Source organism: Lissotriton helveticus, chromosome 2_1 (assembly GCF_964261635.1).
Source record: "Lissotriton helveticus chromosome 2_1, aLisHel1.1, whole genome shotgun sequence".
NCBI classification, from domain to species: Eukaryota; Metazoa; Chordata; class Amphibia; order Caudata; family Salamandridae; genus Lissotriton; species Lissotriton helveticus.
The window spans coordinates 736,795,943-736,808,506 of NC_136059.1; the positions used below are offsets into that span (position 1 = coordinate 736,795,943).

A 12,564-nucleotide genomic window follows, 5' to 3' on the forward strand; every position below is an offset into this window, starting at 1 on the left:
GGAGCTGGATTTCTCGGCAGGAGAAAAGACAGCGTCTCTCTCAGTGCGTCAAAGGGGAGGGGCGGCGTCCGTGGGCTCTCGCATCAGCTGGGCTCTCGGGCAAGTAGATAGCCGCTCTGCTCCAAAACCACCGTGTGTTTGCTTAAGGCAACGTTGGTATATTTATACCTGAAGGGTGCCAGGTTTGACGTAAGGTTGGACATAAGACGTCAATAAAGATGTCACTAAGAACTGGCCGTTCTTACAGTGCTCACAGGAGTTCTAGGACGAAATCAAAACAAAAGCAATGGTGAATTCCCAGGTTGCTGGAGGTTTGGTTTGTTTACAGAACTCCTTGTACTTTCTAGGAGCCTGGGGAAGTAGCCTTGCTTAATTTGGACAGCATGGGCTATGACTAAATATGGATATGATTCTTATGCCTTTATAAGGATATTATTTATTATAACCACATAAGGGCATACATCAGGAATATTGAATTAGGGTCCTAGATAGAATTACAACAGCAGGGCCCTTGTTGTTCAAAAACACACCAATGTCAGTGCATTTCGTGGCTCTGTGCTCCTGGCGTGGAAAGTCGTGAAAAGTAACTGACGTCAGCTTGCCAAGGTGGTGCATATATAGGTGATGTGGACGTCACTAGGGCGCCGATGACATCACGCCGAACTGACCGATGACACCTACCGGCGCACCAGCGTGTTGCGCTAAGAAAAATCTTCCGGATCCAGTCTGACGCCTGGGAAATTCAAAGGAAAGAAATCAGCGGCTAGATTATGTCTCTACCAGATAAGGTATTACCAAAGGTAAGTCACTTGTTCATATATTCATAAAGCACTTTAGGCCATGATATAATTTAAAAGTAAAATTAGCTGGAACAGATACTTCTCTCTCATGTTTTGATTTGTGATTTTGTTTTATTGCAGGTACTCCAGAGGGGTTATGTCTCCTGAACGACATGTACGAACACGGTTATATTTCACTAGTGAAAGCCATGTGCATTCTCTACTCTCAATACTTCGATTTGGTGCCTTATGTGATGTAAGTAGAATGTAACAACACATTCTTTGATACATTATTGGAATGTGCTTCTCAATTTGAAAGTAACAACTGAACCACTGCAATCCAGCGATCGGAAACTGACGAGTATTGTGTAATAAATAGATTTAACCGATTTGTTTGAATGATTCAGAAGAGTGTAGTGTCCTACGGCATTTTGTTTGGTGTTGAATAAGATGAAAATATGGTGCGGGCCACCTCCAGCTGTTTGGACCCCAATGCATTTCTGACCACCCTCTAGGAAGAGAGTCTAAATTCATGGAGGCATTTGCCAAAATGATGTTCTCTTTGAGCAGTCTTGCCCTCATGTCCCTCAATACCAGCTCCCTCATTGGGAGATACACTCTCTCTTTATGGGACATGATGGCTGTTGCTTTGCCTAGGGTCTCAGATGATGAAAGGCCAAACCTCCAATGCCTTATTCAAGATAGACAAGACACCGCAAAGTACTCCATTCAATTGGGCTTGGACACAACCAACTGTTTGGGTAGAGCAACAGACATTAGCCTCGTGCTTAGATGCCACAATTGGATCTAATTCAATGGATTCTCCAGTGACGTCCAGCAGTCATGGATGATTATGCACTTTGATGGGACTCCTCTTTGTGGAGACCACGTGGATTCGACCCTAGAGCATCATAAAGACAGGAAGGCAATGGCATGCTTTCTTGGGCTCTCTCTGCCGGTCCTCCAATTTTCGAAACAATCTCACCCTTTTTGAGGCTTCGTGAGGGATGTTAACAGAGGCAATGCAATAGGCCTCTCGGTTCTGTGAAATATAGGCAGTGGATCAGGTCGGCCGCATCCAGGTCCCAAATGGCTAACGATCTACCCAAACATGAGCCTCTCCTCTCCCAGCTACTACAAAACTGCTTTAAATCACCTTCGGCAGCACATAATTGCATAATGAGAGGTCATATCACCTTTCACCTCCCCGGGTGGAGGAGGATCTCATCAGACCAATGGGTGCTCCAGAATGTGGAACACAGTCCGTCTCTGCCCTTCCTGTCAGATTTCTCGGATATGCCACCCACAACACTCCATGGAGGACCATTTGTCCATACTACTAGGAGTAGTTCAGCCTCTCTTGTGTCCAGGGGAGTCATAGAGCGGGTCTTAGCGTCTGAGATAGGGATTGGCTGTTATTTCCTTTACTCCTCCCGATCCTAGATCTTCGCCATCTGAACTCCTTCCTTCAGAAGGACAAGTTAAAATGTACACTGCTGTTTCAGGTAGGCAAAGAGAACTTTTAGTTCTCGGTGGTCCCCTTTGGCCTTATCAGTGCACCTTGTATGTTCACAAAAGTGATGGTGGTGGTTGCAGCCCAATTGCAAAGGTTGGGAGTGACATCCTTCCCATATTTCGACGACTGGTTGCTGTAGGCAAACTCACCTCAAAAAATCATAAACCACCTTCAGACAAGAGCCAACTTGTTGAGATTGTTAACCTTTTCCATAATTGTGCGGAAATCACACCATACTCCTTCACAACAGCTCCTCTTCATCAAAGCCATCTTGGATATGGGGCTTCTCCAAGCTTTCCTTCCCTCTCAGTGAGTCCAGGACATTCAGGCAAAGACCCTTGCCTTTCAACCTCTGACCTGGGTGTCAGTGAGAGCGGCTTTGAGGCTTCTTCGCCTTTTTGTCTCCAGGTGGTACATGAAGGCTCCTCCGTGAGAACTGAAGTTTCCGTGGGCTGAGGACCCTTTTGGATTCCATCCACGTGTCGGATAAGATGGCGGAAGACCTGCAGTGGTTGCTGATCAAGCCCCCCCCCCCATTTCCCCCACCCCCCCCACAAAAAGCTAATGGTCTGGATGGATGCATCATGGTTGGATTAGGTAACCCATCTGAAAAAGGTGGAGATAAGAGGACTTTCATTACCTGGCAGGATCTTTAATTGACAGAGCGGGCAATCTTAGCTGGCGTTGCTTAGTGGATCACAAATGACAGTTGCACTAAGAGGGGGCAGAGGGTGTCCTCCAACTGTAGGAACACTCCTGGTTCGATATATTTGCCCTGCCTGAAACACATAGTGTGCAGGCTTTTGATTGTTTGAGTTCCCAAAGCAGTTCTCCCTCAGAGACGACTTTCACTCGGACTAGGGCTTGGGACTCCTCTATGCCATTTCCCCCCACTTTTCCTGGCAAGAGTATGGAAAAAGATCAAGAAAGACCAGGCCCAAGTCATCCTAGAGGCTCTGGACTGGGCAAGGAGACTGTGGCACCCGGAACTTCATGCTGTTAGCATAAATTCGGTTTCAGATGTCCTTTGGGAGGTCCTCCTGTCGTAACAACTAGGCCGGGTCATGCCTCAGAGTCTGCACAACCTGCACCTCCATGCGTGGAGTTTGAGCGGTAACAAATGATGGTTCTCGATTTATTTTTTCCTCAAAGTATATGTGTTATCCTAAAAGCCAGAAATCCTTCCAGCACACAGTATATGTACCACGCTGGGAGAAGTTTGTTGTCTGGTGTTCTTCCTGTGATATTCAGCCTTTACAGGCAAAGTTGTCTGACATTTTATTGTCTGTCTTTCTATCCCAGTGAAGGGTTATCTTTCGTCCTTACTGCGGTTGGCCAATCGGCTATCCTTTTTCAGATCACTGGTTGTCATTTTTTTCTTGAAGGGGCCGATCCTCATGTTCCAGTCAACACCTTTTTGTTATGCCACAGTGGGACTTCAATTAGGTTCACACCAACCTGATGTGAACTCCTTTTACACTGATGCACAGCTGTCCTATAAGCTTTTTGACCGTTACAACAGTTTTCTTCATTGCTGTCTCCTCTATTTTATGAGCAAGTGAACTCCAGGCCTTATCCATCCAGCAGCCTTACACATATTTCATTGTGGACAGACTTGGACGTGGACAAAGTGGTTTTCTTGCCAAAAGTAGTCACCCCCTTCCACATAGGGCAATCCATTACTCTGCTGTCTTGATACTCCTTATTTCATCTGTCCAAGGTAGAGGAGCGGCTCAATTTTCTTGATCCTAAGAGTGCCCTCACTTTTAACATCATTCGGGCAAGAGACAATTGATTAGACAATCCATTTTTTTGGGGCTTATCCGGAGCCAAAAAAGCAAAAGCATTACCGAAGAGAACCTTCTCCCAATTGATTGTATAATGCATAAAAATTAGCTATGGGCTATCCAAGAGCAACTCCTACAAGACTGGCATGCGAGTTCTACCAGAACAAAGGCAGCCACAACTGCTCTGGCACACAGTGTGACAGTCTTGGACTGTGATACTCAAAGTACAGCCTGGGGGCCGCATGTGGCATTCCTGACCTTTACATGTGGCCCCCTCATCAACAACAGCACTGAGCTGCTGTTTACTTGACTCCGCACTAACATTATAAAGATGTTAAACAAACAGGCAAGCATGTATTTGAAGGTTAATTTAAGTTAAAAAAAGTAAGTAACTAGTGTTTCCTGCACTGCTTAGCTTCAGAATACCTTCATTTTTAAAGACCCCTTGCAGCAAAAGTGTAATAGTATGATAACGTCTGTTCAAAATTCAAAAGTGTAATCCATTCACATGCTAACTGTTTCACCTTGGTACTGAAGTATTTTTTTTTAAGTTTCCAAATATGACTTTAGAATCATTCATTCTTCACCCCACCCTGACACCAATACCAATAGTGAACTAAGAGGCAAGTCAGTCAGCCGACTTGCCTCTTAGTTCACTATTGGCATTGTTGTTAGGCTGGGGAGAAGAATGAATGTTCTATCACTTAAAAAAAAATACTTCTCAATGCACTGATATAAGAAATACTTGTCAATGCACTGATATAAGAATATTAATAATGATGTGCTCTCTGTGAGTGGCTTGGGTTTCTATTATATATGAACAGCATTGTAGTTTATTAAATCAAGCAAAAGAGTTGGTTTTCTACAGCCCCCTTGCTCAAGGCATGTATTTCGAGGTCCTCATATATGATATTGGAGAAAAAGTGAAATAATGAAATTGACTAGGATAGCACAATTTTGTTAAGTGGAGTTTCCGAGATTCTTCCTAAGATTCTGGTTTCACATTGTGCATATCAGACACTATATGTATAAGCTTCGCTTCCCCTAAACCTACCGTGCCGCCAAAACTTTGAGAGACCAAACTTTGTGGCCCCTGGGAAAATTTTTGTGAGTACCGATTGTCTTGACCTGTGCCAGCTACCTACCTGTGCGTCCCTCCACATGTTCACAAAGCTCTATTGCCACATGTTCACAAAGCTCTATTGCCTCAACATCCAGGTCTGGCAGGATGGACACTTCACCTGATCTGTCTCATTGGATTTCCTGCTCTGAGTCATTCTACAGATCCACCACCTGGGGTGCTACTGTGAGGACTCTGTGGTTAGTATAATCCATAAGAAGAACAAGGTACTTACCTTTTGGTAATGCCTTTACTTTAACAGCTGATTACTCACCAACCATTCCTCTTCCCCGTTCAGTGGAATGGACTCTTCTGATGGATATTTCTACCTGCACGTCCCAAAATTAGAGGACTTTACTCTGGCGTATTCTGATTTCTATGTCTCCATGTGTGACTGCTCTGCAAAAGATCGGAAAGAAACTTGCATCAACGCGCATAGGTAGTACACATACAGTGGCCCCGACATCACGTTTGGCGGGGCGGGCCAGAAACTGAGCTCACAATGCCACCTAATGGCATGTTAGAGAGTTGCTCTGAAAATTTAACAGTTCTAGTCAGGCAGCTAGGGAAGTGCAGTAGGTGTGCAATCTGTGGTTAGATAATCTGTATAGGAAGCTGGACTCTGCTGCAGCACTCCACCCCCCTTATTTTTGCCTGTTATCTAATGCAATTTCGACTGAAAGTGTAATGGGTTCCTGATAACCAGGTCCCCATTACCAGTGTTCTTTCCCTGAATTGTATGATTGCTTCACAGTTGGCACCCCTTTAGGATCCTTGAAAGTCCCTAGTAAGTGGTACCCCTGGAACCTTGGGCCTGGGAACTAAGAGACAAGAACTCTGATTCGATGGATTAAGAGAAGTAGCACAAAAAAGAGTCGCTGCCTCGAGAAATGCAGCAGAGCTGTTTTATTCAGTTCAATACTCTGCCCGTCCTCAGCCCTCTCTCGACAGTTGTGTTAGAGTGACTTGTCCTATACGCTGGAGAACTGCCAAAGCCTTGAATAGCCTGCCAGCACATCGAAAATCGCCTACAGTCTTCCTTGGAGTAGAGGAGCTACTCTCCTGCAACCTACAGGTACCAACAAGCACAGACCGGTCCACTGCCTTGCATCTCCCTGGCCTGACTGACGCCGCAGACGACCATGAGAAGGTACTCATGCTCTGGAAGGTCAGATCTGTTTCCCCACAGAGTGTGAAGACATCAGGACCAACTGAAGCAGTGCAGCAACAACCCCCGGTTTACCCGACTCCCTGCACCAAACACCAAAAGTGAGAGTCTGGGTTGGATCCTCACTGCTCCAAGACCAAGCAGTCGGTGGGGGACATCTGATAGAGACACCTAGACGCAGACTCCTTAACTTTTGAATTGCCCCCAGGTGTCGGAAAGTAGGATCTACTTTCATAGTTATTCTCACTTTTTGCTGGTGTTATTCTGTTTTATGACTAGTCTGTTTGGGATCCTGCAAAATAGGACCCCAGTTACTGTGCTTTCTCCCTAAATTTCACATTGGCAAATACTTTGGTACTTTCCCAATTGGCTGCTGGTGTACCCATGCAAGTCCCTAGTATATGGTACAAAGGTACCCAGGGCATAGTTACACCAGGGGTCTCCCATTGGCTACTGCATGAATAATGCCAACCATGAGATACCACTCAAACTGTGACTACAGGCCTGCCAATGAAGCCTGTGTGAGTCGATGCTAACACCTCTTACGACAGATATAAGTTTCCTTATATCTGAGGTAGCTCAACTTAAAAACTGTAAGTCACCCCTAAGGATTACCTTTCAATCCTGCAGGCAGGGTGCTAGGTTATAAGGGCTGAGGGTGCCTAGCATGAGTGGGGCACCCCCTTCAAACCCCAGAGTCAATTCTCTAGGCTTTGTAAGTGCGGTCAGCCATTTTGATACATATAGTGGCCAGGCGCCATTACGCGATGGCAAACTATATATTGGGTGTGCCGAATCTGGGCATGTTTGGTATAAAAGATATTGAATCATACCCCAACACCATTACCAGTGTTAGTGTTATGATTCCATGCATTGCGGGCTCCTCGGGGAAGCATCCAGTACTCCCTGTAACAGCCTTCCATGGTCTGCCAGGAAGCTAGTGCTCCTGCCGACCCCAGACACGATTCTGCACTCCTGCTGCTTAGCCAAGCTCGGGAGGGGAAGGTAGAACAATAGGTTTTCTGTCAAAGGGAGGTGTGCCCACCTCCCAGACAGGACTTAGTGTATTGGGCTGGGGTGGTGGGCTTGCCATTGTCACCAGACTGCTTTGAAGGGCACATTTGGTGCCCTCCTTGCATACTCCAGTTTGAGCCAGTTCAAGGAGCCCTAGGCTTCCGCTTTGACGCAAATCTGGAAAAAAGGACATAGACATATCCTCGCCTCTGTCCAGCCCCTCCTCTGGGAGGGTCCCTTGTATCGTCCCAACCCTTTCCTGAGGGTACTGAAGGGCTTACATGTTGGTGGCTCTTCAGATACGTTGTGGGACAAGTTTCAAATATGAAACCATTTCCAATTCGACCGTCTAGGCACTTGGAACTGAGACTGCACCTAGGAGCATTCCTACTGATCCTGATCTTGCTGTTCTGCAAGTAGTCTTTGTCGTCTGTTCCGTGTTTCATCCATGTACCTCTCCAAGCCTGTGGGCCTCAAAGACTCCTGAAGGCATCTCCCTTGGAGTGAAGGAGTCACTCCCTTGCTTCTGCAGGCCCCACAACATAGCTCACCGGTCTGCTGCTCCTTACGTCCCGCAGACTCTGACAGGCTCAGCAACACTGGTGGTGGTTCTGCAACTCCTCGAGGCCTGACCTACCCTCTCAGCAAGTTTGAGGCCAGTATCCCTCATCAGGACGGCTGGAACAGAACCCCTGTGTACAATGCTGACTTGCCCTTGCGAAGGCTTGTTGGCTCTGTACTCCAGAGATCTTCGGTCTACAAGAAGCTCCAGCCTCCAGCATCTCTTCCTGCCAAGATTTTCATCCTCACCGCATCCTCTGCACCGTGGGCCTGAATCTTTGGTGAGCTGCTCGAGGTACTCTTGCGACTTCTGTGCCTTCGGCCTGTGGGTCCTCTCCAGGGTTTTATTTGGCTTCAGTAGACTCCCCTGCTTGCTCAGGCCTGCTGTGACTCTTCTGCAATTGGTGAGTCCCTTTGACCTTGCTGGTCCCAACGTTGCACCTTTTTCGTTTACCACGTCTGTTGCTGTTGCCAAGGCTTGTTAGTGCTCCTGCCAGACAGTGACCCCCTGGTTCTTGACCTCCAATGTGAGACAGCCCTTAAACAGCTCCTGGTCTTCCAGAGCGTTGATTGGTCCTCACAGCAGCAGTAACAGGGTCACCGTCATCACTCCTGGCTCTTCCGTCATCTGTGGTCATTGTTTTTCCGTGCCTCCTGGTCACCTGAAAATGGCTAGACTCTGTCGCCTCTGCTTGCAGGTTCTTCTCTTCAAGAATCCATCCTCGGAGTCCACCAGACTCTTTCACCTTCTTCGCCAGCTGCCTCTTTCCAGAAGTCCTCCATTGTGGTCTACGCTGGTTTCTGACGTCACTTCGCACTTAGGCAACCTGCTTCCTTTGTGTATTTATTCTGGTTCTTGGGGTATCCACAGGTGAGTCAACTCTCCAACCTTCTGTCTTCCACTGGGTTTCTCCAGGGCTCACTGGAAAGGGTCCTTCTTGAAAACTGCAACAGTGACTTCCAGTTGACTTGCACTGATTATGCAGCTGTGTTTCCACTCTGCACATAGCCTCCGTAGGGTACCTGGGCACTTATTTCGAGTGGTTCCTTGTGTCCCCAGCTCTTCTGAGACTCCTGGTCCAAGTCCGGACTTCGGTCGCAGTTCACAATCCACTTCTTTAGTATATGGTTTGGTTTCCCCCTGGAGACCACTGTGTATTTGTGCTTACCTGTTTACAATTGAGGTACTGTATCTATTGTCTTGATATCTCCGGGCAGGAGATATACCAATTTGTTAGTGTGTGTAAAATAAATAAACTTATTTTTATAACTACACTGTTTGGTTCTTTTTTGTTTAACCTACACTATATGGTTAGTTCTGGTGGAACGAGCTACTTAACACTCCTGAAGGCTGCTCTCCACAGCTACCAATTAGAGAGCTTTCTATGGCTGTCTAAGACCACTAAAATCACCATAAAGGTCGTCTGGATTTGTTCAAGGTGCTTCACTTAAATTAGTGCACGGTATACTAAGCCAGCCTCCTACACTGTGTATGCTGGGCATCAGAATAATTTGTGGCTTGTTGCGGTACCCTCCAGAGAGACCCGTTGCAGGCAAAACTGTGAAATGTATTATTTGTTTTGTTTATAGCCCACTAAGGACATGCCGGGAGGACTTTTAAAGGCGTTGTGATGTCTCTTTCAGACATTTTACGTTTGCCAGATGAGTTCTCCTGTGGTTATGATTCATTTCTTTAAAGGCTTGTATCATATTTCCATCTAGGCCCTTTGTAATGCCACAGTGAGACTTAAATCTGTTTCTCACTTTTCTCATTGGTACCCCTTTCGAGCCAGTGTACAGTTGTCCATTGTGCCTCCTCACCTTGAAAGTGATCTTTCTGGTTGGGATAACACCTGCATGCTGGGTTACTGAGCCTCAGGCCCTCTCTGTCCATCCTCTTTATACAACTTTTTTCTTGGACAAAGTGGTGTTAAAGGCTTAAGCTGCGTTCCTACTGAAGTTGGTGACACCTTTTTTCCTTCGGTCAAGCCATCACTCTGCTGACCTATGCTCCACCTCCTTCCCCCAGAAGAGAAAGAGAGACTCCATTGCTCGGAACCCAAAAGAGCACTGAGTTTTTACATTATTGAAACCAAGGAACATCAGGTGTACGATCAGCTCTTTGTGGCGTTCTCTGGTGCAAAGGCGGGATTGTCTATACATTGGCTTTACAGAAGCCTCCAGAAGCTCTGAAGGCTCATTTCACCAGGCCCAAGGCCTCTATAACTGGTTGGGCACGCAGAGGACATGTCCTAGATATCTGTCATGCGTCTACATTGGCATCAGTGCTCATATTCACATAGCACTACTATCTTGACAGTCCGGTCTGTCTGGATGGTCATCTTGCCCATTCGATCCTGCAGGACTATTTGGTTCGAGCCATTCCGCAGCCTCCCACCTTGAAAGGTACTGTTTTGGTATCTATTCATAAGGCGAGGAATCAGGGGTTAGAAAAATCCATCAGAACAAGTTGCATAGCTTTGGTAGCTCTCTTTCTGGTGGATACTTTTATCTAACTGAAAATCATCACCAACCCGCCAACTCTTGGTTCTATGGAAAGGCCTCAGTTTCCATCTAAAAAAGCTCCTTTATCTGAAAGAGACACGTTAGTGATAGATTCCTTACTTTAGAATATTCCGCAGGTGTCAAACTGGATCCTGAAGGTTTTCTGCTTAGCAGTACCCCATGCGTGCCAGTAGGTGGCGTCGTGCAGCTCCGCGTCCGTCACTGGCGACGTGAGCGCCGAGATGACATCACAGAGACTACTTAGGCACCACCCATGCGCGCTGACGTCAGTTCTTTCTTTTTCCGTGCCGAAAGCGCAGACCAGGATTGAGCACGTACCTCGGTCAATTTTTGACCACTTTTTTGAGACCTTTGTCTCCTCTTGTCTCCTGGTGCACGTAGGGATGCCCGGCTTCAAGTCATGTGGGTCGTGCCGCCGTTCTATGTCGGTGGCGGACCCCCATCTGCCTCTACTGCCTGGAGACCAACCATGACTCCCCGAACTATCGGGACTGCCGTGCCATGACTCCGAAGGCCTTGCAGGAGCGGCGCCGGAAGTTGCTGGAGGTCCGGCACTCCTATCACCGCCGCTCCGGGTCTAGGGGCTGTTCACAGGACCGGAGCCGTCGTTTCTCGGGCTCTAAGTCTTCACCTTCAGATTCCGGTAAGCACAAGATGAAGTCAAAGAAGCGTGTTCGCTCTCAGACATCCCCCCGTCGCTCCTCGGAGGCGGACGAGGGGGATAGGGGCACTGCCCCTGTGTCTCATCCGGAGCCTCGGAGTCCCGCGGCCTACCCGCTATACCCAGGTCCGTCGTGGACTCCCGAATGAATGCAAGAGTTTCTTGCTGCCATGGACCGCCTGTTTAGGCCTCGGGCTCCCACCGGTGCGCCTGCTGGCCCCGCGGTCCCGTGTCCAGATCCTGTTGGCCCTGTCTCTGGCACCGGCCCCAGAGCCAGTGGATCCAGCGCCTCCGGCCCCGGCGCCACAAGGTGCAGCACCGCTGGCTCCGGCCCCGGAGCTTCTCTTGGCTCCGGCCCCGGCCCCAGCACCGCCACAGGCGCCACACTGGGTGCCGTTTATCCTTCCCCGGTTCTCGGACCATTTTGTACCAACCTGGGATCCGCATTGGGATGCGGCTCCCGTTCGGCCACTCCCGGCACCATTCCCGGCGTTGCTTGCCCCCTCTCCGAGCAGGATTGGGTGGATGACCTTCAAGATGCGGGTGAACTTGATGTGTCTTCTGACCCGGGGTTTGCCTCCTCCGCCTACTATGGAGGAGGGCACTTCCTACACTATGGCGCTGCGTCGAGCTGCGGAGGCTCTCCATCTCGACCTCCCTACGGTGACCCTGAAGACCAACCTCCTTACGGAGGTGCTCCAAACGGCGTCTACATCGTCGGAACCGCTGCTCCCTTTCAATGAGGCCCTTACCGAAGTCCTTTTGGGCACTTGGTTGCGGCCGGCCTCGGGGGCACTGGTGGATAAGAACGTCGCTAGGCGTCATCGCCCGGTGCCTGGTGACCCTGCCTTCTTGACCACTCACCCCACGCCTGAGAGCCTGGTCATTCAGGCCTCGACTTCACGGAGTGCCTTTCCCATGGCTCCGCTGGATAAGGACTCTAAGAAGCTGGACCAATATGGCAAGATGTTTTACTCCTCGGCCAGCTTGGGGTTGCGGTCGGTTAATACCGCCTGCTTATTGGTCCATTACTCCCATGCCGTGTGGGATTCGGTAGCAGAGGTCCAGCCTCAGTGTTCTGAAGAGGTCCAGGCCGTGTTTTCCCAAGCGATTGCGGTGGGCAAGGATGCGGCGAAGTTTGCCATCAGGTGTGGTCTGGACACGGCTGATTCCTTGGGCAGGGCGATTTCCACGACTGTAGTGTTGAGGCACCATGCCTGGTTGCGGTCTACCGGGAACTCGCTTGATGTCCAGAGCTTGCTCATGGACATGCCCTTTGATGGCTCTCGCCTCTTTGGCGACAAGGCTGACAATGCCCTGGAGCGCTTTAAAGACTTACGGGTCACGGCCAAGTCTTTGGGTCTTTCCACGAACAGCCCTGCCATGCCTGGGTTTCGTTCCTTTTGTAGCCATGGTAAGAAGGCCCAAGCGC

At 48.6% G+C, this 12,564-nt stretch overlaps 1 protein-coding gene across 5 annotated transcripts in view; it reads left to right on the top strand.

The window, feature by feature from the left end:
* PPIP5K2 (diphosphoinositol pentakisphosphate kinase 2) overlaps positions 1-12,564 on the top strand; it is a 1,596,028-nt gene that overhangs the window by 919,782 nt on the left and 663,682 nt on the right. For all 5 annotated transcript variants that reach the window (XM_078675453.1, XM_078675448.1, XM_078675449.1 and 2 more), the window contains exon 21: positions 921-1,035. In XM_078675453.1, coding sequence (XP_078531579.1) covers positions 921-1,035 — 115 coding nt within the window. The remainder of the gene's footprint in view (positions 1-920; positions 1,036-12,564) is intronic.